At 42.6% G+C, this 24,205-nt stretch overlaps 1 protein-coding gene across 1 annotated transcript in view; it reads right to left on the minus strand.

Annotated features, from left to right (window-relative positions):
- Positions 1–24,205, minus strand: part of CNIH3 (cornichon family AMPA receptor auxiliary protein 3) — a 229,189-nt gene that overhangs the window by 73,381 nt on the left and 131,603 nt on the right. The window contains exons 2-3 of the mRNA XM_082252324.1: positions 20,262–20,330; positions 4,479–4,526 (exon numbers count right to left, since the gene is read on the minus strand). Of these exons, the coding sequence (XP_082108450.1) occupies positions 4,479–4,526; positions 20,262–20,330 (117 nt within the window). The remainder of the gene's footprint in view (positions 1–4,478; positions 4,527–20,261; positions 20,331–24,205) is intronic.

A 24,205-nucleotide genomic window follows, 5' to 3' on the forward strand; every position in this document is an offset into this window, starting at 1 on the left:
TCTCTCTGCAACATGTGGAATGTTGTCATTTGGACAAGCATTCCGTACAACTAGGGTGGACTAAAGTTAAAGGGCTAGCTGACTGAAGCAGCAATGTTGCCAACTGCTTGCTATAGCTTTTAGGAACTCCCATTTTCAGGGTTTTCTTATGATTGTTTCTGGCTTTGTCCCGGTCTTTCCTAGAACCGTTCCAACTCTTGCTGCATTCTTTGTAATATAAACTGTAATAAATATCCAGAAGGGTAAGTGGGCACTTTAAATGGCCATGGCATGGAGGCAGACCTGGGAATTCATATATACATAGCGCTAGGGCTTTTTTTCTCAGAGGATAGGTGCAGGAACTCCCCTTGTCTCCACCCTACTAACCTCTGAGCATCATTCCTTGGTTCCACGACCTACCCACCTCCCCAGTACTGCCTCTTTTTGAGAATATAGAACCAAGTAGCATTTGTGGTATTTAGTGCACTTGTTGTATGGCACTTGTTAATAATAACAAGAAAAGCAGTAAAATAGATCCCCTGCAGCCAGCAACAAAAGACCACCCCATCAAATACCGATTCCCCCAGCAACAATGGACCACCTGCAACAAAATACTCCCATCAATAATAGACCCAAGGCAGCAAAAACAGATCCCCCCTGCAGCTAGCATCAATATACTCTTCAGCAACCAGCAACAATAGACCCCTCCCCTCAACAGTAGATCCTTCCCAGCATCAACTGACCCCCAGCAACAAAATACCCACCTCCAGCAACAATAGTGCCCCAACCAGCAACAATAGACCTCCCCCTCTGGCAAAAAATAGATACCCTCAAGTGACAATAGATCCCCTAGCAGCCATCATCAATAGATCCTATAGTACACCCCTTGCCATTACATACATTCAGTGCTAGGGGTGCCGGAACTGCATTCTCCGCTAAAAAAAAAGCCCTGCCTAGCTCACCAAAATATATCTTACAAACTCTGATTTATCTATTTTGGGTGGGCTGACCCTTTAATACATTTTGCAATTTTTTTCTATGTGCATTCTCCTAGGATTGGGGTATATTTTACACCGCTTCAAGGCATAGATAACATATGTACAGTGCGTTTCAGATGCTTTTTACATGTGGTGACATCCATCACTATAGGACATGCACCAAAAATGCAGCAAGCAGGATTTTTGAAGAATGCGCCCTCCACAATAAAACATTGAAATATGCTCTAGAGCAGTTGAAGGTTCATTAAAGCGGAGTTCCACCTAAAAGTTGAACTTCCGCTTTGAGGCCTCCTCCCCAGCTCCTGCTTGTAAAACTGAGCTTTTGGGAAGGAGGGGGGGGGACATTTTAGGCGATGGGAATCTGAAGTTCTCCTTCCCGAAGTCTTCTTGGACACATGAGAGGTCCTAGAAGACTTTGGGACCAGTCAGAGTACAGCGCCACTCGCACATGCGCAGTGGGAATTCGGCTGTGAAGCTGCAAGCTGTCACAGCCGGGTGCCCATAGTAAAGATGCCAGTGCCACCAAAGGATTCACGGGGGAAACGCGACTGGGGTGAGTACCCCGCTGGATTGTGGGACAGGTGAGTGTTTTTTTTTTAAAAGTCAGCAGCTACACTTTTTGTAGCGGTTGACTTTTTTTAAACAAAAAAAAATGACTGGAGCTCCGCTTTAATATGTACCTAAAAGCAGAGATGTATAGTAACGAAGTAGAACTACTTCACTACTGTACTTAAGTACTAAAAGGTGGTATCTGTACTTTACTAGAGTATAATTTTTTTTTCTCCTACTTCCACTTTTACTTAAGTACATATTTTCAAAGAGTTTAATACTTTTACTCCAATATTTTTTTTATGTGCTGCATAGTTACTCGTTACAATTATAAAAATGTTACAAATAATTCCATTCCAAACCCGCACTGCCGCTGACTTTTTTTTTACTCGAGTCTCACTGTCTCTTAGACTCACAAGTCACGACCAATCCCCAACCCGATGTGATGACTCAGCCTCGCCTCCTCTGCCCTCGGCTCGGCCCGAGTCCTGCCTCCCGCTCGGCTCTCAAGTGAAGTGGTGGTGGCGAGAGAGGAGAGACACCTGCCTGCAGAGTGATCTCTCTGGGCCCTGGCTGGGGGAGGGACTGTGAGTTACTAGAGTCTAGACTACTGGACTGTCTCTGGGCACTGTGCAGCGCGGCCGCCCAGCGTGGGAGAACTGGATGGAGGTAGGAATATACTGTATTCTTCTTTCAGCAGGGGGGACTTTACTGAAGACTGTGGAGAGAGAGGCTGGAGGACTCGAGACAGCCTAAGGTAGTAGAAGTAAGAACTGTCTTGAAGTCAAGTCACTCACTAAGGGGATCGGTTCTATTCAATGGGGGGAGGGACCTGCCCTGGCCTGCCCTACTGTAAGGGGGATCTATAATGGGAGGGGGACCCTGGCCTGCTCTAAGGGGGCTCTATAATGGGAGGGGGACCCTGGCCTGGTCTAAGGGGAATCTATAATGGGAGGCGGACACTGGCCTGCTCTAAGGGGAATCTATAATGGGAGGGGGACACTGGCCTGCTCTAAGGGGAATCTATAATGGTAGGGGGACACTGGCCTGCTCTAAGGGGAATCTATAATGGGAGGGGGACACTGGCCTGCTCTAAGGGGAATCTTTAATGGGAGGGGGGACACTGGCCTGCTCTAAGGGGAATCTATAATGGGAGGGGGACACTGGCCTGCTCTAAGGGGAATCTATAATGAGAGGGGGACCCTGGCCTGCTCTAAGGTGATATATAATGGGAGGGGGACCCTGGCCAGCTCTAAGCGGGATATATAATGGGAGGGGGACCCTGGCCTGCTCTAAGTGGGATCTATAATGGGAGGGGGGCCCTGGCATGCTCTAAGGGCAGAGTTGTATAAAGTATTCGAAACCCATACTTGAGTAAAAGTACAAGTGCTTGATCAAAAGTGACTTGAGTAGAAGTGGAAGTGCTCAATCAAAAAGTGAATTGAGTAGAAGTACTAAAGTATTCAACATTTTTTGTACTTAAGTATTGCAAGTAGTTTTTTAAAATTTTTGCTACTCAAGTACTGAAAGTAAAAGTACCAGTAGTTTTGAAAAAAAAATTGCTACTCAAGTACTGAAAATAAAAGTACAAGTACTGTGTTATGTAGTTATTAAAGAAAGAAGTCAAAAGTTTGAACATCATATTGTTTTTTATTATTTCAAATGCAGCTTTTATTTATACACACAGTAGCATTTATTTTTGTATGCGCTGATAATACACATATTTTGAGCTTCATGAAACCTGCCATCTACTGTTCTAGCAGTGGTAATTTTTATAATAGTAACGAGTAACTATGCAGCACAAAAAAAAAAAATATTGGAGTAGAAGTATTGAAATCATTTAAAAAATGTAGTAAAGTAAAAGTGGAAGTAGGAGAAAAAAATTCTACTCTAGGAAAGTACAGATACTGCCTTTCGGTACTTAAGTACAGTAGTGAAGTAGTTCTACTTAGTTACTATACATCTCTGTCTAAGGGGGATCTATAATGGGAGGAGGACCCTGGCTTACTCTAAGGGGAATCTGTAATGGGAGGGGGACCCTGGCCTGCTCTAAGGGGATCTATAATGGGAGGGGGACCCTGGCCTGCTCTAAGGGGGATCTAAAATGGGAGGGGGGCCCTGGCCTTTTGACTACTTTCTTTAATAAATACATAACACAATACTTGTACTTTTACTTTCAGTACTTGAGTAGTAAATTTTAAAATAAACTTCTTGCAATACTTAAGTACAAAAAATGAATACTTTAGTACTTCTACTTAAGTGTGGTGCTTAAAGAGCACTTTAACTTCTACTCAAGTCACTTTTTTGATAGAGCACTTGTACTTTTACTCAAGTCTGGGTCTCTAGTACTTTATACATCTCTGCCTAAAAGAGATATGAGTGGCTCATTATGCTTCCAAGACTTTTTTGCATTTGTTGTCTAATATACAGACAAAATTAAACTTACTCTCCCTGGAGAAGATCAGCTTAAGAGTGGGTATAATTACAACATGCAAATCTTTCAATGATGATTACAGTTTCGGGAGAAAACTGTTTAAGGTCACCAAGGAAGAAATAAGGCCACAAAATGAAGTTGGACGATAAACTGTTTAATCTTAAAATGCATAATGGGTTTCTACTGTTAAAGTGGTAAAGATGCAGAACTCCTTTCCAGTTAGTAGTGTCAGAGTAGAGTGTAGATAAATTCATACAATTATTAGATGTGTTTCTCAGCGATCATAATTTACAGGGATATGGAAATTCATAGCGTCAAACAGACATACATATAGGTTGAAGTGGATGGCTGCATGTCTATATTTAACCTTACCAACTATATAAAAAGGTATAAAATAAAAGTGCCTAAAATGATGACCTAAAATAAATACAAACTGAAAGTGCAGGGAGGTGCTTCCGCACTTTGAGTAAGCTGTAAAGGGCTTCATGATTTCTAATAATGATCCTGTATATACCCACCTTTCTCAAGAGGAAGCAGATTCTCTCAATATTTCGAAGTCGTTCTCTCTGTGAAGAAATAAGAAAGTGTTAAAGGTGCTTAAAAAACAGACCTGGATATATTTTACAAGAGCAGTTTGACTCCACCAATTTTGAGTTAATGCAAACAAGGCTTTTTTTTTATTAAATAGAATCCATTTCAGGCCAGCAAGATGCAGTGCAAGAATTTTGTTTATTGCGGATTCCTACTATCTGCTTTTGTTTGCTGATACTGCGAAATATCATATTAGTGCACTTGCTGAAGGTGAGTGCTAACTGGAAGGGTCTGCCTCTAGTCATCATACAGCCAGTCTAAAGTCTCGTACACACCACTATTTTTTTTTTTTTTCCGTTCAACCAGCTGGGTTGAAGAAAAACTGACAGCTCCGCTATACTAACAATTCGATGTTAGTGCAGAAATATCCCCTGCTGTGCTACTATTTTCTAACAGGGGATGTCCCCCCCCCCCCCACTTCCCTCCCTTCCCTTCCCCACCAGGGCATTCCAGCATGCTCGTCCGAAAGGCCGGCTTCTGTCAGACCGGCTGCCATACACACGGGCTATGTTTGTATTGAACTGGCCGAAGTCGCTGACATTCAGCCTGTGTGTACTAGGCTTAAGGCTGTATTCACACCTGAGCGTAGCGAATTACTGCAATTTTTTAATTTAGAGTTTTTGAGTGTTTTTAGAAGTGCATTACAAGTGTTCTAGACGCGTATTACAAGCGTTTTCCAGCTTCAGGTGTTTTTGTTTAGCCAATAGAAAGCGCTTGGATGAGGAGAGTGAAAGGAATTTATGGGTGGAGAGTTGCTGTTTGAGCAGAAAACACGTGATAAAACGCTCAAGTCAGGCTTTTCTATTGAAGTCTATGGGGCCCAAAAACGCTTGTAATCTGGTACTTTTCTGAGCGTCAGGCGTTTTGCTTCGCACATTTGAGAACAAGGGCCATTGAAATTAATGGGATTTGCTTGTTGAGTGTTTTAGAGCTACAAGCTTCAAACAGAAGCTCAGGTGTAAATGGGGCCTAAGGCTGGCCATACACAGAGTGATTTTCTTTCCTGCAACCACAGGCCTGTCAGTGTTGATGGGAGAACCCTTTCGGCAGAGCCAATGTGTTCTCCCGGGGGGGGGGGGGTGTTACCACCGGGAGATCACAGCGATTATTGATAGCAGCTCTAACAGCCACTAGCAATAATCGCATGTAAAATCCAAGAGGCTGGTATTACCCAAGTTGATCAATTGATCAACTTGACTACATTCAGTCTGCCCATACATGATTGGAATTCTGCTGAACCGGCCAAGATTTAAACCGCCTATGGCCAGCTTAAGGCAAGCCATAGATGATTACATTTTCTTTCCTGCAAGAACAGATTGCAGTAAAGAAAATTGCTCGACTGTGTTGATGGGGGAGCCGTTTCACCTCCCTTCCCCAATATATTGATTATTAATACAAAGCAATGAGTATCTTGACATGGAAAGTGATTCAAATGAAGCATAAAGAAAAGGTAAAAAACTGAATTTGCTAGATCTCTACACAGAGTCTAAAACTGCACAATCCATTTGAAGACCTCAGCTTTTGTCCATGAAAAAGAATGATTATGCCATATTTAAAATGTTCAGGACTTATTGAGAGTCTGCAAGAAAACCCAGATAAACAACATGCAAAAAAGTATGTAGACACTTGACCATCAAACCTACTACACTGTATATGACCAATAGTTTGTGGACCCCCCTCCAAATTATAGTAACGTAGTAACGTAGGGCTACATCGCTAGCCTGTGAGGGTTTTGGGAGCGAGCGCGCGCCGCCGGAGGTCACGGACCCCCCCGCGCGTGTGCCCGGCGAACCTGATGTCCGCCGGGCACTCGCGATCGTCCGTGACAGCGGGAGAAAGGCAGGCAGCTAATATAAACAGAATGATGATCAAACGGTTCTACTATGTAGGACCGTTGATCACTGTTCTAACACATCAAGCCACAGCCAATCACAGTTAGAAGCACGCCCCTAGGACACACTTAACCCCTCCCTCTCCAATACAGTTAACTCCTTCACTGCCAGTGTCATTTTTACAGTAACAGTTCAGATATATAGCACTGATTACTGTAGTAATGTCACTGGTAACCCCAAAAGTGTCAAAAATGTCAGTCAAGGGTCCGATTTGTCTGCCCCAATGTCGCAGTCCCGCAAAAAAATCGCAGATCGCCGCCATTATGCGCTAAAAAAACAACAACAAAAATGACAAAAATCTTTCTCTTTGTTAGTAAACGCAATAACTTTTGCGCAAACCAATCAAAGTACGCTTTTTGCAATTTTTTTTTACCAAACATATGGTAAAATAAAAAAATTGGCCTAAAATGTTAAAAAATTTTGATTTTTACATTTTTTTTGGGGAATTTCATATAAAAAATTTGAAAAATATTGTTATTTTTGCAAAATTTACGCTCTTTTTTTGTTTATAGCGCATGATCAAAAAATCGCACAGGTGATCAAATACCACCAAAAGAAAGCTCTGTTTGTGGGAAAAAAAGGACGCCAAATTCGTTTAGGTACAGCGTCGCACGACCGCGCAATTGTCCGTTAAAATCACGCAGTGCCGAATCGCAAAATAGGCCCTGGTCAGGAAGGGGGTAAAATCTTCCGGGGCTTAAGTGGTTAATCATAACTAAAATCGCAACCATATGTGCATTACCTAAATAGGGCTATACACAGCTGAATGTCCCAATTAAGTCAATTGATCTACAGTAGGAAGACATAACATAGGAAGAGGGAAAAAGAAGCCAAAACTGCTACACCCCATTCAAGAATTCACATGGTTAGGCAATCCCAACACAAAAGAGAATGAAACCATGGTTGAAAGCAATGTTGAAATAAAAACCATTCTAAATACACGGGCAGGTGACAACGCATCTGAACATATAGGAAGCGGTGAATAAAACAATAATCAAAAAATAATAAAATAAGTAAAAAGAAAATGAAACATAGATGAAAAATTGATAAAGGAGACGGAAAATGTGTTAAATGGGCATAATCATGTAGGCATAAAGGAAACTTTCTCATTGCGGTATATATATATATGAACTAACAAAGCGTAAGCAAGATAAATAAGCTGTATGTGCAACATACAACAAAATAAATTAGGATGCATAGAACATATATATAAAAAATATATACACCAACATGTGAACTGTTCGCCAGCACATTACAGATCATTTAGTAACGTCCAAAAACTTTACTGAAGAAAGATTATATCACAAAGGACATGGTGCAATGTTTCTGAGCCACACAGGATCCCTTCGTCAGGCATTTGACATTAGAAGGTCATGAGGTGTGACAAGGTAATGGAGACACTTCATTTTGGATGGAGTAGGGGAGGATGAGAACCTCTATCATGTTTTTTATTGCTGTCTGTGAACCTGGCTGGGAGATCTGTCCTCTTTATTTGTGCTTGGCTTTAGAGATATCTAAGCTTATCATACAATAAAATTTCAAATGAACGTTTAAATAAACCTTTAATGGAAATTCTTATCAGTGCATTCGATAACATAATGAATGTCATTCAAAAGTACTTAAAAAAACTTTTGCTTTTACCATTCAATTTTGAAATAAATGGAATTTCCTAAATCAAAACCACATTCACTGTTAGAAATTTGGTTGTTCACGAAAAAATTTCCACCCTTCTCTTTTGAATTTTCTTATTGCTAGGTTTGGAAGCGATTAGAAAATCAAATTGTTCTCAAAACAAAACATTTCTAAGGAACATTTTGTGTATGGCCAGCTTTGAAATCCTAGCTCTGGGTAAATACCTATGTGCACATTTGAAATAAATACGTATATGAGCAATTTAAAATAAGATATAAAATGATGTGTAATGCTTTTCAGTTGTCTTGTGATGTACACACCACTCTGTACAGCCAGACAAGTAACAAACTTATGTTGCCCTCCTTTGGGAGAGTGGGGGTTATAAGAAATGACCCTGCCCAAATAGGATATTGCGTTAAACCTGTAGGTTAATAAGAGAACCAAAACCTTCGCTAAGTGGAAAAGTGGGTTTAAGGATAAAGCTGGCAGTGCCCTCACACAGGACAAGGGATTCCCTTCCTAGGGAATTAACCAGTAATCTAATCCTAGGAATTGGGAGCAGAGGAACTACTGCAACCTGCATTTAACATTAACCATAAGCATGTACTGTACATACATACCAGTATAGAAATAATACAAGCTTTATATAAGAAGAGATCAATAATAGTACAAACATCCAATGTACAAACAGATGCTATCAGCAAAGAGCCTGATAGAAGTCCTAGTAGCACTGTGCACATATACTCAGGTATATATAGTTATTATTTGCGATATCTCCAGATAAATGTTGCAGCAAACTCCAGGGGCCCCTGAGGAGGATGCAGTGTCTGTTTTTGTGTCGGAGACCTGAAGACACGATCTGCAGTTATAGGGTTATAGATCTCCCAACTGTTGTCCAATCAGCCTGGAATGGAGCTTTTCACCAGTAGGAACTGTGGTGTGGCACTGGAACTGTGGTACTGGAACTCAGAGACAGCCTATTTACTCTGCGCTTTAGTTCCTTCCTAATAGTTTTTATTCTGACATGCAATCAAACCTCTAAGCTAATGATCCAGAAATGGCCCCCAGATGCTTAACCTGGTTCTAGCCTATGTCGGTTATAGAGCCCTAAACTAAAACTAGCTATAGAATCCTAGACCCATAGAAACAGAGTTTGCTAGAATAACAGGAGCTGCATATAAACGATATTTCAATAAACAGGTTCACTTGTGGGTGGGGCTTAGGTACCCATGTGGGGACACTAGAACTACACTTGCTAATCACCTAGGTTCTATGCAGGAGTTTGCTTTCATGTGAAAATCAGAATTAAGGCATAACTTGAGACTTACAATTAAGTCACCTTGAGCACAGTTAACACTCTATTAAATCATAGCTAACTGACTATATGGTTAATGCTAAGAACACTAGACACCACTACAGTTAGAGAACGGCAAATCCCAGGTGCACAGCATTTAGAAACCAGTACTACAGAGCTTGCATTAGCATTCACCAACCCAGAAATACCTGTCGCCTCACTCCCAGTGACTTGTCCACAGTTACCAATAGTTACAGCAAATTAACCTCACTTTGTAACTACTTGCTCACTTCTTCTCTCAGGGACCCCTCTACGTCTCTCCTGTGTCTCCCAGGCTAGGTCCCTAGGCACTCTGTGTCGCAGGTCCAGTCCCAAAATGCAGAGAGCCGGCTGATAGTGAAGGGGGCAAGCACAACACCCCTTCACTACCAGAGTAATCGTCACCCTACACTAAGTCACCCATTCCCTGGCTTTTTGATTGCATTAAGCTATGATATATGTAGCTGTCCCTAGCAACAGCTACATGGCCTACACTAGACAGCAAACTACATGCTGGACTGAATTGCACTGCATCTACTCTATACAGTACCCTGTTCTTTGGATACACCATGCAATACACCACTTAAGAAGAAACTTCAGACCAGGCATTACCAGTAACTTTACTGAAAAAAGGCAACATGCAGGAACAGTTTTTATCAGGCAGCTTCTCATATTAATTCCTGTAAAAGGTGCTTTAGTGCCCATAGGGTAATCAGACCTGGATAACAGCAGAGAGTCCTTAATGTCCATTAGAGGCAGAGCCCATCATTGTTAAATAATCCATCTGAGGCAGCACAGAGTCCATATAGTCTATATTTGGCAAAGATACTTATACGCAAATCCAAGATTGGTAGTTAACAATCCTCAGGCTCCAATTCCCGCAGGGAGCCCTGAGTGCATCCCCAACTGGGGGCACTGTCCACCAGCATAACAGCCTACATCTTTTCACTGATTCCAGCAGCTCTCTATTGGGGTACTGAAGGGTCCCTTTTTATGTGGATTTGTGGAAAATTGGTGGGAAAATCTAGCCACTCAGCCCTCAGATCCACCACACATCTACATTGTAACAGTTTCACAGGAAAGACAGCAGGCTTGACCTAAATAACTTTAGAATATGAGTCAGCAAAGAAACAAAATATATAAACAATCCTGTAGGCACCTGTCTCCACACCAACTAATATACTGGAAGGTGACCACTAAACACATACAGTAGCACAGACGTAGCTATCTGGCACTGTGTATGTGAGATAATGGCAGTAGGACAGAGATAATCTGTCACAGGGATTCAGAAATACACTCAAGAAGTTAAACTATTACAACATAGGATAGAATACTTGCATAATAGTCTCTTCTGGCCCAAGATTTAGTAGCAGGGACAGGACACGTGACTGAGATTTTCTCTATCTCTCTCTTCACTTCCTCCTTCCAGGATTTTTACCCAACAACCCAGAGGCAGGAAGTTACATACACAATTAACTCTGTAGTAACAAACAAAATCTATATACAAATTCAGACAGTAGAGGGCAGCAAATCCCTACACTTATTTAGTGGTTCGGTAAAGAGAGTTTCCTGTTACCTCCAGTCTGCTCATTGGACAGTGAACTTCCTCCCCTTTGTCCAGTAAGCAGGTAAGCAGGAAGTAAGTGATCTCAAATTTTGTCTTAACAACAAATTATTTAATAAAACATATAAAAATTTCAACTGCATATTTAAAGCAGAAGTAGACTCTCTCAATCAACATTAACTATTTTTTAACCACTTGCGGACTGCCCTATAGCAGTTTTACTCTTAGTTTCTGAGAAGGCTGTCCACAAGGTTTGGGAATGTTTGACCATTCTTCTAGAAGTGCATTTGTGAGGTCAGGCATGGATGATGAAGAGAAGTCTGCGCTCCAATTTATTCCAAAGGTGTTCTATCGGGTTGAGATCAGGACTCTGTGCAGGCCAGTCAAGTTCCTCCACCGAAACTCACTCATCCGTGTCTTTATGGACCTTGCTTTGTGCACTGGGGTGCAGTCATTTTGGAACAGGAAGGGCTAACCCTAAACTGTACCCACAAAGTTGGGAGCATGAAATTGTCCAAAATGTCTTAGTATGCTGACACCTTAAAGGAGTTGTAAAGTCAGGACGTTTTTTTATCTTAATGCATTCTATGCATTAGGATAAAAAGTCTTGTGTGCGTAACAAGTGGAGGGGGAAGAAGAGATCAGCGCCACCTCAGTGCAGATTAAAAACATATCATTTATTGCACATAGACAGTGATGCACTCACATATGGATGTGATAAGCCAGCATGTATACAGAGGTATTTCTGTTCCACTGAAGATGGAGACTGGCAGGAGAGGGAAAGACAGCCACTGGTCCCGACTGTGTCGGTGGCTTCCAGTACTTCCTGGTGTCCTGGCCCTGACTCCGCAGTTCCTACGTCAGGTTCGGCAGGAAGCAGGAGGGTGCTCGCGTTCGGAGCATGCGTGCTCCTTAATCAGGCGTTGCTAGGTTACCACGGGAGGATGCAGGTTAAGTAACATAGCGAAAGTCGACGCCAGCGTCACCCGCTTTCATGGCAACAAGAAGTCGGCTTAGACATTGGTGTGGAAGACCGCCATACATGTAAACAAAGGACAGTAATATACATGGATGAAGGTCCGATTTACATTTATAAAGGATAACAATAAATGAGAAAAGGGAAGTGTGACAAGGGGGAAGAAAGGGAGGGAGAAAGGAGGGAAAAGAGAAAGGGAGCATGAAGAGGAAATCCCCTGATGGATACATGAGGGGTAGCTGTTTAAAAATAGCAGAGGGCATCTGTTTCAGAGCAATAATATATACGTATATGCGATGAAGATATATATATATATATATATATATATATATATATATATACTCTTAGTGAAACAAACTGCACCCAGTATCAAAATGGTACTGGGCTTCCGCAGAAAAAGGAGATATTGACTATAGGGTGAGGAGGTGTATTTTATAAAAACAATTTATAATAACGGATTAACCTCTATTTCTTTGTTTAGACCCCATGGGCCAAGGTGTCCAGATGATAGATCCAATAAGATTCTCAAGCACAAAGATGTTTAAACCTCTCGGCTGGGGGGAGACTCTTTAGCATGGCTTCAATAACCCACACCTTTAGTTCCACAGGGGCCAGGAGCAGGAATGAGGGACCCAAGAAATGGAGGAGGATCCCGGCTGCTCTGCGCAAAACCAACTGCACAGAAGAGGTAAGTATAACATGTTTGTTATTTTTTTATTTTTTTTAACTACTTCAGCCCCCGAAGGTTCTGCCCCCTAATGACCAGGGCATTTTTTGCAGTTCGGCACTGCGTTACTTTAACGGACAATTGCGCGGTCCTGCGATGCTGTAACCTAAAAAAAGTTGTTCTTTTTTTCCCACAAATAGAACTTTCTTTTGGTGGTGTTTGATCACCTGTGTGATTTTTATTTTTTGTGCTATAAACAAAAAAAGAGCGACAATTCTGAAAAAAAAAAAAAAAAAAAAAAACAATATTCTTCACTTTCTGCTATATAACATTCTACCCCCCCCCCAAAAAAAAATTAAAAATCAAATGTTTTCATCATTTTAGGCAAATTTGTATTCTGCTACATATTTTTGGTAAACAAAATACCAATAAGCATATTTTGATTGGTATGCGCAAAAGTTATAGCATCTACAAATTAGGGAAAAATATATGTCATTTTTATTTTTTATTTTTTTACTAGTAATGGCGGTGATCTGCGATTTTTAGTGGGACTGCGACATTGCGGCAGACAGATCGGACCCCTAACTGACATTTTTGACACTTTTGGGGGGGACCAGTGACATTACTACAGTAATCAGTGCTAAAAATATGCACTGTTACTGTACTAATGACATTGGCAGGGAAGGGGTTAACTCAGGGGCGGTCAAAGGGTTAAGTGTATGCCTAGGGGGTGTTTTCTAACTGTGAGGGGGATGGGCTTGTGGAATCCACACAGGGACCTGTGATCCTAAATAGGAGGAACACAGGCGCTCTGTGTTCATTCCAGAGAGAACAACGGTCTGCTCTGTTTACAATTGTGGTAATTGCGGCTGCCGGCCTCGTAGATCAGCCTCTCCACTGCCTGATGTGAGTGTGCGAGTGTGCCTTTAGTGGTGCGCGTGCCCCCAGGAGCGATCCCCCTAACTGCCGTACAGGTATGGTGGTTCACGTGGCCGAGCCAGCCTGCCGCAGTATATCTGTGGCGGGCAGACGGCAAGAAGTTAAAAACAAGATTTTACAATTGCTTTAAGAGTACCCTTCACTGGAACTATGGGGCCATGCAAACCCCTGAAAAACAGCCCCAGACCATAATCCCCCACTCCACCAAATGATTTGGACCAGTGCACATGTGTCTTCATGGGCATTTTTTTCTTTCATCTGGAGGAGGTTTTATGGCTTAAGCCCCGTACACACGTACCGTTCATCGGCATACAAACGTTCGTCTTTTCCCCCCCGGGATGTCGGTGTCTGTTGAAAAGTGCAAAGACTGCCCAAGAATTTTGTCCGCCGACTACAGCCGACTGCAGAAGTGATGTCATGTAATGGTTAACTTTCCCTGTGTTTTTTCTTTTCTGAGCATGCCCAGTCTTGCAAATCTGCGGTCTGTCGGCAGAATTCTGTACTGACTGGCGAACAATCGTCCGTTCTGGTGTCGGCATACAAAAATTTTAATGTTTGCAAGAAAGACTCTTGTCCGCAGAATGTGCGCAGACAGCTGTCGGAGGCACCATACTAACAAGCGTACAATCGGCAGATCTTTCGTCCGCCGACGTTTGTATGCCGACGATCGGTACGTGTGTACGGGCCTTTAGGCCAAAATAATGTAATACGTTCCAGGAGTTTTTGTGGGCATTTGTTTTTCTTTCATCTGGAGTAGGGTAGGAGGGATTTTCTCAGTTAAACACACCCTTTTGCTTTCATGCCTGAGCTAAGGGCAGATGGATTCTAGAAAGTAAACCATACACAAATCATCTGCCCCTACTCAAGATGGCCACAGTTAGAACTACTAAGGGGTCAATTTTTTAAAGTGATTTCTCAACAAAATAAAGCATAGAGACATGGATGGATGGGTGAGCTTGCTTTAAAGCGGAGCTCCAGCCAAAAGGGGAAGTTCCGCATTCCTCCCTTCCTCCTATGCCACAATTGGCATGTCATTTTTGTTGGGGGGGTTGCGGGTACCTAGTTTTGTCAGGTACCTGCTTTCACTTACGCTCGGGCCATCTAGGCGACTCGATCTGAAGTTCTCCTCTCCTCCTCCCTCCCTGCAATCTTCTGGGACACATCACAGGTCCTAGAAGTTTGCCCAATCATTTAGAAGGCGCACTGCAACTCGTGCATGTGCAGTGCGCACCTGGCTGTGAAGCCGCAAGCTGTCCGAGCCGAGTGCCCACACTTGTAATGCCAACCCGGGAGGAGAGGCGAAGGAGAGAAGCGAGGGTTCGGGTGGCCGAATCGCTAGATCCTGGGACAAGTGAGTGTGGAATTATTAAGTCAGCAGCTACATTTTTTTGTACAAAAAAGGTGAGGTTGGCCCAAACCCCAAAAGGCAAAACAGATAGAATGAAACCTAGATAGAATGAAAAAGACTACTGCTTCAATACGGGTGATCTATATCAGCTGAAGAAATATTATCTAGACTGGTCTACATCACCAGCCGTTGTCACAAGATATCTACTAATATAGAAGTCTATATATCCTGCCTACTATCAATACCCCCACACACAGCAAGAAATATCGTTATTGCTCGGTCTCTCTGGCCCTGACGAAGCCCGATGCGAAAAGCGTTGGCTCATTGGGACCTTCAAACCGAATATCAACAAAGACTTCTTGCACCAACATCAGCTTGAAGCATGTATTTTTCCCTTCTCAGGGATATATTTCTGTGCTGTTATTTTTAATGTTATTGGTGAATATATGGGGGATTCTCGTGTCTTTCAGTGATCCCTCATGTACACACTATACTTTTTATGGAATCAATTCAATAAAATGTTCTATTTTATAAAATATGGATTCTTGGTTTTCCTTTTTCCAGTTGACCCTTAAAACCCATACTTTCTCTACGTTGTGACACATTTTTTTGTAGCTGCTGACTTTTATTAAAACAAAAACGACTGGAACTCCTGTTTAACCATTTAAGCCCCAGAAGATTTTACCCCCTTCCTGACCAGGGGGTATTTTGCGATTCGGCACTGCGTGACTTTAATGGACAATTGCGCGGTCGTGCGAAGCCGTACCTAAACGAATGTTTTTTCCCACAAACAGAGCTTTCTTTTGGTGGTATTTGATCACCTGTCCGATTTTTTGATCATGCGCTATAAACAAAAAAAGAGCGTCAATTTTGCAAAAATAACAATATTTTTCACATTTTTTTATATGAAATTCCCCCCCAAAAAAATGTAAAAATCAAATTTTTTTTAACATTTTCGGCCAATTTGTTTTATGCTACATATGTTTGGTAAAAAAATCGCAAAAAGCATATTTTGATTGGTTTGCGCAAAAGTTATCGCGTTTACTAACAAAGGGAAAGATTTTTGTCATTTTTGTTGTTTTTTTTTAACGCGTAATGGCGGCGATCTGCAATTTTTTTTGCGGTAATGCGACATTGCGGCGGACAGATCGGACCCTTGACTGACATTTTTGACACTTTTGGGGTTACCAGTGACATTAATACAGTAATCAGTGCTGTGGCTGTGGCTTGAGCTGTAGGAACAATGATCAACGGTCCTACATAGTAGAACCGTATGATCGCTGCTCCTACACAGGGGAGAATGACAGGCGGCTTGTTTACACTAGCCGTCTGACTTTCTCCCTCTGCAGCGACGATCGCAAAGTGACCGGCGGACATCGGGTCCGCCGGTCACATGCGCGGGGGGGGGTCCGTGACCGCCGCGGGAGCGGGAGCGCGCCTCCGGCGGCGCGCACTTGCTCCCCAGAGCCTCACAGGCTGGTGACGTTTATATATGTCACTTTGCCTGTGAGGGACTGACCGCCGCAGTATATCTACTTGCGGCGGTCGGCAAGTGGTTAACAACTACAAATGAATTAAATAATGTTTTCAATTTGTGATCCTCAGATACAGTTTAATTCCACTTTAACAATGTACTGAACTCCACTTTCCACAGTCAATACACCTGTAGGACACCTTGCAAAAATCTTCAAATATTTCAATACCTTAATTGAAAGCAGACACCAAAGCAGGTAAAGGAAAAAACTTAATATCCCTGGATCCCTGGATCAACTGTGGGTATAGGATTGTGTATATGGGAATGTATGGTTGGGTTTTCTTTACTGTTTTTTTTTTTATTGGTTGAGCCAGATGGACTTGTGTCTTTTTTCAACCTGACTAACTATGTAATATATTGTCACCCAATATGACTGGTAACTAGGCATGCATAAAATGGATTAACAGTGGTAAAAACACAATTTAGCACACACCAAGATTAACAGTAAAGACTAGGCATAAGATGACAGTATAAAACCGTATCAAAACATGAGAAAAAACAAACTGTCCAGTTTCATATATTATCTTCACTTCCTTAGAGGCCAGTGACTGCTTTATCATGTCCCTTTTTGCTATCTTTTTGCCACACATAATTGACTGACATTATTACATGTCTGTGTGGAGGGACCTTTTCTCCATTAAACAACAGTAACAAGTTCTGGATAATATACTGTAATGTCAGTGCTGGGTAAATATAGATATTCCTGTTAATGGTAATACATGATGGGGCTCTTTCGCAGATTGAGGTAAACAGAGATTTATTGTAGCAATTGGAAAAGTCCCGTATCAAACCTCTAAATCTACTCCAGGAAATAATGGGATCACAGTCTAGCGCAGTGAATACAAATTAAACTGAACGAGTTATAATATACTCCCCAGCCAAAAGCAAAATGTCCTCAAAGTTTAGGGGATGCCGTAAATGGAACCTGGAAAGCCAAAGCTACATGGGCAATCGGATTAAGCAATCAAGCAATTGTTTTTAGCAAGTGATCAACAGCTTACAGTAGCCCTTTAAAAGAGTGGGAGAGGGGATGAAATTATTATTTATTTGATCATTTTCTATTCTAATGTAGCAAGGTTTCCAGGCCTGTGGCCTGATGTGGGTCTGCCATTAGTACCTGAATCCTCTCCAGCCCATGTGAGCTGAGTCCCCAGGTGTGACAACTGAAGCAACGACAACTCCTGCATCTTTGTTTGTGGTTTTTATTATAAGTTAAAGGGGAGGGGAGAAGGGAATGAGTGGGATACTCCTTTTGGCTCAAATTAATTACAATTGGGACTTTGATTCTGAAAATGCCCGTTGGCGCTTCCTCGACTCCAGCCGGTGCCAGTCAGCGCTCACTAACACTGAGTACACACTGCAACTTGATAGAAGTGCTGAATCCTCGACTGAAAGTCCAGAAGATCCAGGACTGTGAAACTGTAGAACTCCTGACACTGTTATGCTGTACAATTCACTGAATACTGTCCCCCGCTTTGGCCAGCTTGAGGTAGTATGAATCAGAACTCTGCAAATCTGTACTTGCAACTGACACACTCTATACAATTCAGGACCCAGATGCAGATGCCCCCTTGACTGTAACTCTTCAGGGTCCACTGAATATGTACCCCCTTTGTAACTTCAGGGTCCTCAACCTAGGTACCCCCTTTGCAGCTAGCTGACACTGGATCCCAGAACCTCTTCCGGAGTGGTCCCCTCTGACTCTAGGCAGACCCCCAGGGGCAATCCTCAGTACTCACGACCTGTGTAGGCTTTCCTGGGACTGGACCCCTCTCTCTCTCTGCAGGCTCTTGGCACACCGGATCCCCTCAGCTAAATTCAGCACTCTCTGGATACTCAGGCGACACCCCGAGATATCCTCTTCCTCAGACAGGAGAGACAGCCGCACTCTCCCTCCTGGGACTCTGCTCCCGCCAAAGACAGCGTGCCACGCACTTCCCCCCAAACTTATAACCACTCCCAGAATCCTTTGCAGCCTAATCTGCCTTCTGGGATGTGTCCCCTGATTGGGCTTCCCACACTGCCCTATGAGAAGCCTCTCACAGGAGCCAGTGGGGATACTTCTCTCTTCAGCAGGCCCATCTGGAAGCCCTGACACCCTAGCCAAATAGATCACAGCCCTGCTGTTAGGCAGACAAGGCCCACTATACATTTACCTAGCACCTACCTGTAGGGTGCTACACTAATATAGCACTACCCCTGGAGGAGCCACTGGATAGGATGGATCCTTTGTTCTTGGCCTCAATCTTCTCAAGAACCTCAGTTCCTCTGGCACACTAGGTTGAGTGTACAAACATACAGGAAACCATTGAAAGCAATGCATATGTTCCAATAGTAGTGCTATATCACAGAAAGCAGGCACCAAACCAGGTAAAGGGACAAACCTAATATATTGTCACCCAATATGACTGGTATCTAGGCAAGCATAAAATGGATTAACAATGGTAAAAACACAATTTAGCATACACCAAGATTAACAGTAAAGATTAGGCAAAAAAATTACATTTGGTGTCCAGATTAGCATAAACAATAGCAAGGCCACCTCAAGTGAAGCAGTGAGCAGTAGTAATGTTTAATCTACTGATTTCTGCAACTATACTGCCAGAGCGCATTTCTGGTGGCGAGGTTCGTACGACAGAATAAAAATTTGTACAAAGTGATAGAATGTATTGTATTTTATTTGTATTGTATTTTTTTAATGGAATCTGTACTGAATAAACGAAAACTGTACAATCTGGTATTGTATGAGAAAAGTTTTTGTGTTTGTGTTTTTGTGTTAGGTTTAAGAAGCCTGCCGTCTGTTCTGCCATTGCAATAGGGAGAGTGCTGAAAATTACACTTATATGCTATGCCTGGCTTATTGGGACAATGGATCTCTGAAATATGTGTAGAGGGAACCAGTGGAAGCCAGCCTATGGACTTTGGATGTTGTCCTGGAAGAAGGCGCTCACTTCTTTAAGCTACGCCTGTATGTAAGAGCATTTTGATAGTTGTAACTGGCCAAATACAAATGGCAGTACCCTCTGACTACTGATGTAGCGTTCTCAATCCCGGGCATAAGGGGGAGCAGGCCTTCCACTTCCTTACACATAGACCGCATTGAAAAAGTGACAGAGATTAGAACACTTTCCTATTCTAACAGATCTATTTTAAAAAAGGGTTCTCACTTAAGCTCATCTTTGAAGTGTATCTAAACCTAAGAGTATAACTTTAATATATAGTGCAGGTTACCAGTCCTTAGGTGTGGTGGCTTTATTAGTTTTCATTTTTTTCAGGCTTTTTTTCTTTATTTTCACCCAATGATGCTGCCAGTGACGCATTTCCTATGCTAGGGTGACAACATTTGCTTACTGTACTGTAGAGGCAGTGTTGGCACTCAAGGATAGGAGATGTGTTAGGACTACAGAACATCTCCCTCTTCTCATCACTGCCATAACAAAAGAGGGGGGGGGGTGTTGGTAGTCCTAACCTAACTTTTGACAGGATCATCTGGTATTTTTTTCACCCATTGAAGAGATATAATTAAAAACCTTTAATGAAATACTGTCTATTTACCAGACTAAAAGGGAGCATATAATAGAAGTTTAATATTAGGGGTAACATACATTTTGATAAAGCTTAGTGGATGAGAATCTTTTCTGGACCACTAACCCACTTTCCTATGGCACTTGCATCAGCTACTTACCATGGATCACACATACATTTAAAATGTTAATACTGGCTCTTGACCGTCTGATGACCCAAATATTCTGACCAGCAACATTGAAAAAAGTCATTAGCGCTCAACGAGCCATAATTTTCTTGCAAATGACAGGGGCCACTTACCGCATGTGCAGGATTACACTGGTCAATGGGGCTTTTGAAGTCTGTTCTTAATTCATCAAAGGCAATTATCTGCAAAATATGATTAGATGAGAGGAGGGTCTCAGCATGGATCAGAGAATATAAATGCATTTTCAAAGTTAAGCTATTGGACTTTGGTTATTTGAAACCATCAAAGCTTCTGTTTAATGATTTTATTCTCTTTTTTTCTAAAGTAGTCCTTTTAGTAACTTTACATATCTGGGTGAATACATTCCTGTATGTCTTTGGTAAAAACAAATCCCAATAAGTGTATACTCAATTGACTGGTTTGTGGGAAAGGAATAGCGTCTGCAAACTACGATATACTGTATATACTGTGTATTGGGATTTTTATTTATTTCTATTTTTTATACTACTAATGTCCATGATTAGTGACTTATAATGGGACTGCGATAGTGCAGTGGAAAATCTGACACTAACTGATGCTGGGGGGAAACTGACTAACTGCTACTGACTTCACCAGTGACATTAGTGCTAATATGCACTGTCACTTTACTGGCTGGGAAGGGGTTAACATATTGGGCTATCAAGGGGTTAAATGTGTGCGTAACAATGTTTACTGTTCATATTAGGCAATGTGCCGGTGCTTTGCTCACTCATATGATCAACGGGTTCTGGCTATAAAACGCTGGCTGTGACCCGCTGATCAGCTTGTGCTGTAGCGAACAGCACAGCTGGGACTATGCATGCACCTGCGCAGCAGAGCCGTACCGTACTGTAGCAGTAAAGCTACAGGAGGTGGTCAGTAAATGGTTATTGGGCAGAAATTCCCCATGATGTCAGTTGTTTCTAGGGAAGCTGCAGGTTTAAGCGCCCACAGCTTCCTCAGCAATTAGAGACAGCGGGATGCTCTCATATATAGAAACAGTAGAAATATACATGGACATTTGTCTGAATGCCTCGACAGCCAAGGTTTGATTTCAACTTGGGTTTGGACTGAACCGTCTGCTCATCTCTAGTCAGAACCTGCAGCAAGATTATCATTTTTGGAAACGATTGCACTTTTTGTCATTAAAAAAAAAAAAAAAATCTGTCCTTGAACGCCAGCTAGTGTCTTTGCTTAGGCTGAGCCAAGTCAGAGCTAGAACTCTCCAATCAGTGGGGAGCATAAGCTCTGTTGATTGCAGACCTATAGGTTAGTGATCTTCCGATATCGTTTTTTCATTGCCGATACCGATATTTTGGCCATTGAATATCGGTATCGGCCGATATTTTCGTACATTTAAATTTATTTATTTTTTTTAGCACTTGACAGGTACTGTTGTGGAGGGATCTAGGGGTCTAAAAGACCCCAAACCCCTCCTCTGCACTTAAAAGCATTCAAAACGCCAAGTTTGGCTGTTTTGAATGCTGTAATTTTTTTTAAATCTGAGTACTCGGAAGTTACATGGAGACCAGATCAGAACCGAATGCGGCTTTGATCGGGTCTTTGGTGGCGTCCTGCCGAGGACAGCGGCCGTGCAGGCTGGTTGTCCGGTGTTGTGCCGAAACCAGGCACTCGGCTCTGATCCGAATTCCGCTTCTCTAGCCGTCTGCAATCCACCTCCACCCCCCCAGCTAAAATAAATTCAGCCCCTCCAGCCTTCTGCACTCCAGCTCCTCCCATGCTCCCTCCATTCCGTGTAATCTATGTTTATAAAAGACTACACTACTTTAGCCGAGTGCCTGGGGAAACTGGTCCGGGTCTCCCCTCCCGCTCCTTGTAATGACAGTTGATCAGCTTCTCAGCCGCATCGGTTGTCATTACAAGACAGCCGTCCGTCAGCTATGGACGTCGGTACCGGGGTGATACCTCTAGTTGCAGGCATCACTCCGATACAAGCACTTTCTAAAATATCGGCAATATCGGCCACCTTGGTGGCCTATTCGATATATCGGGGGAAAGTGCATATCGGCCCCAGATATCTCGGCTTTGCCGATAATTGGTCAATCCCTACTATAGGTGTGACTCAGCAGGGGGGGGGGGGTGTGGAACCTCTGTAATGAGACATTTGCCTCCAAACCCAAGGCAAGGGTCCCACTCTGTAGCTACAGGCAGGGGGCAGGTTTCTCTACACAGTAGGGTTGCCACCTTTTCTTCAAGCCAAACCCCAACACTTTAGCGACTCACAGCAATTTATTTTTTGTAGTATACACTATAGCACTGTAAATGATCTGGGATACCTTTGGGTGCCCCAAGGACAGTAGTAATGCCCCCACAACACTCCTATCCAGGTGTGACAGGGAGACCGTATGGGTCCCTGGAGCGTAGGGAGCCACAGTCCAGTATGAATAATGTGTCTGGGTTTCAAGCGAACTGAAACCCAGACACAAGATTCAAAACCTGGACTTTCCGGGGGAATCCAGAAAATAGGTGGCAATCCTACTACACAGGCTGCTGCTGCTTTAAAAAAGAAAATGAATTGTAAAACATTGAGCACCTTTTATTTTGATGCACCTGGAATGTATGAAGCTGCTTTAAACTGAAAGTTCATTTGGGCTTTACATTTCAGACTCCCTATTTCCTTCAAAGAAGGCAGCCAAAAGAAGACAAATTCCCCATGTGGGCTGTCAGAGATGAAGACATCAGTTCTTGTCGGTTTATCTTGTATCGCTGGCATGATACATTTCACCCTCAGCTATTCCTTACTTATTCAACCATTGATAAAACAGTTTTCTTACTACTTAGAAAAAGAGCAGAAATGCCTGAGAGCATCAAGCTACTCCAGCCCCAAATTCCCGTTATTTTCTTGCTCTATTTCCTCATTGATTGTCAACAAATCTGGCTTTATGCTGCCAACATTCACATGTTAAAAGGTAGCCTGCAATCAAATGCAATTGGTGCATATGTAACTCTTTCATGACCAAGTGATGCAGACCTATGCCATAATTTGGGGTGCCTTTTTGCAGAAATCTGCTAACTGGACATACTGGGGTAGGGAGTTCCAAATGATGGGAGAGGTTCTGGAAAAGTCCTGGAGGCAAACATAGGAGGAGGCAACAAGTGAACTAGTATTCCTTAAAGCAGAACATAAAAAAAAATGTTTTTCTCCCATGCAGTGAGGCTGGAAATGTCTTGGAGGCGAACATGGGAGGAAGTAACAAGTGAACTAGTATTTCTTAAAGCAGAACATGAAAAAAAAAAAGTCTCCCATGCAGTGAGGCTGTGCCCGCACTGGATGAGTTAACTGCTTATTTTGTCATAGGGCGCATTAAAGGCTATACTTACCCGATCCTTCAATCCTCTAGAAAACCGTGCTCCCCTATGTATGGGTGTGATAACGTTATGAACAGTCCATTCACAAGACAGCTAGTGTGCAGGGGAGCAGGAGCAGAGGGGACCAGTGTTGTGTTCAGAGGATTGGCAGATTAAGTAAGTATACCATTGCTCTGCAATCCCCTAGACAAAAACAAGCAGTTAATTCATGCAACTTTTCTGGGGTTTTTCTGGGCATTTTTCGGGCTTTTTTTGCAGGTGTTTGGAGGCAGGTTTTGACATCTAGCAAAAACGCTTGTATTTTGCCAAAAAAGAAGCTTGTGTCCTTTTTTGAGCTTTCAGGAGTTTTGCTTCAGGCGACAATACTCTCAAATGTGAACAGGGGCCATTGAAATGAATAGGATTTTGCTTGTTGGGCGTTTCGAGGCTTTAGAGATAAGCGTTTTATGCGCTGAAAAACACTTAGGTGTGAACAGAGCCTAACAGAGAAATTGTGTCTTTCTCCTGGCGGTGCTCTTGGCAAGCGTTAAGTCTTGTACATATTACTAGTTTTTTCAGTTAAACAAAAAAAAAAACTTTACAGCTCAGGTCGGAGCCGCTGTACTAACAATCCAATGTTAGTACAGCAATATCTCCTTCTGTTCTATTGTGTTCTGACAGGGGCAGTCAGAACACTCCGCCAGAACACTCCGGTCATTACTCCCAGCCA

The sequence above is a fragment of the Pelophylax lessonae genome, assembly GCF_965119305.1.
Source record: "Pelophylax lessonae genome assembly, chromosome: 3".
Taxonomy (NCBI): Eukaryota; Metazoa; Chordata; class Amphibia; order Anura; family Ranidae; genus Pelophylax; species Pelophylax lessonae.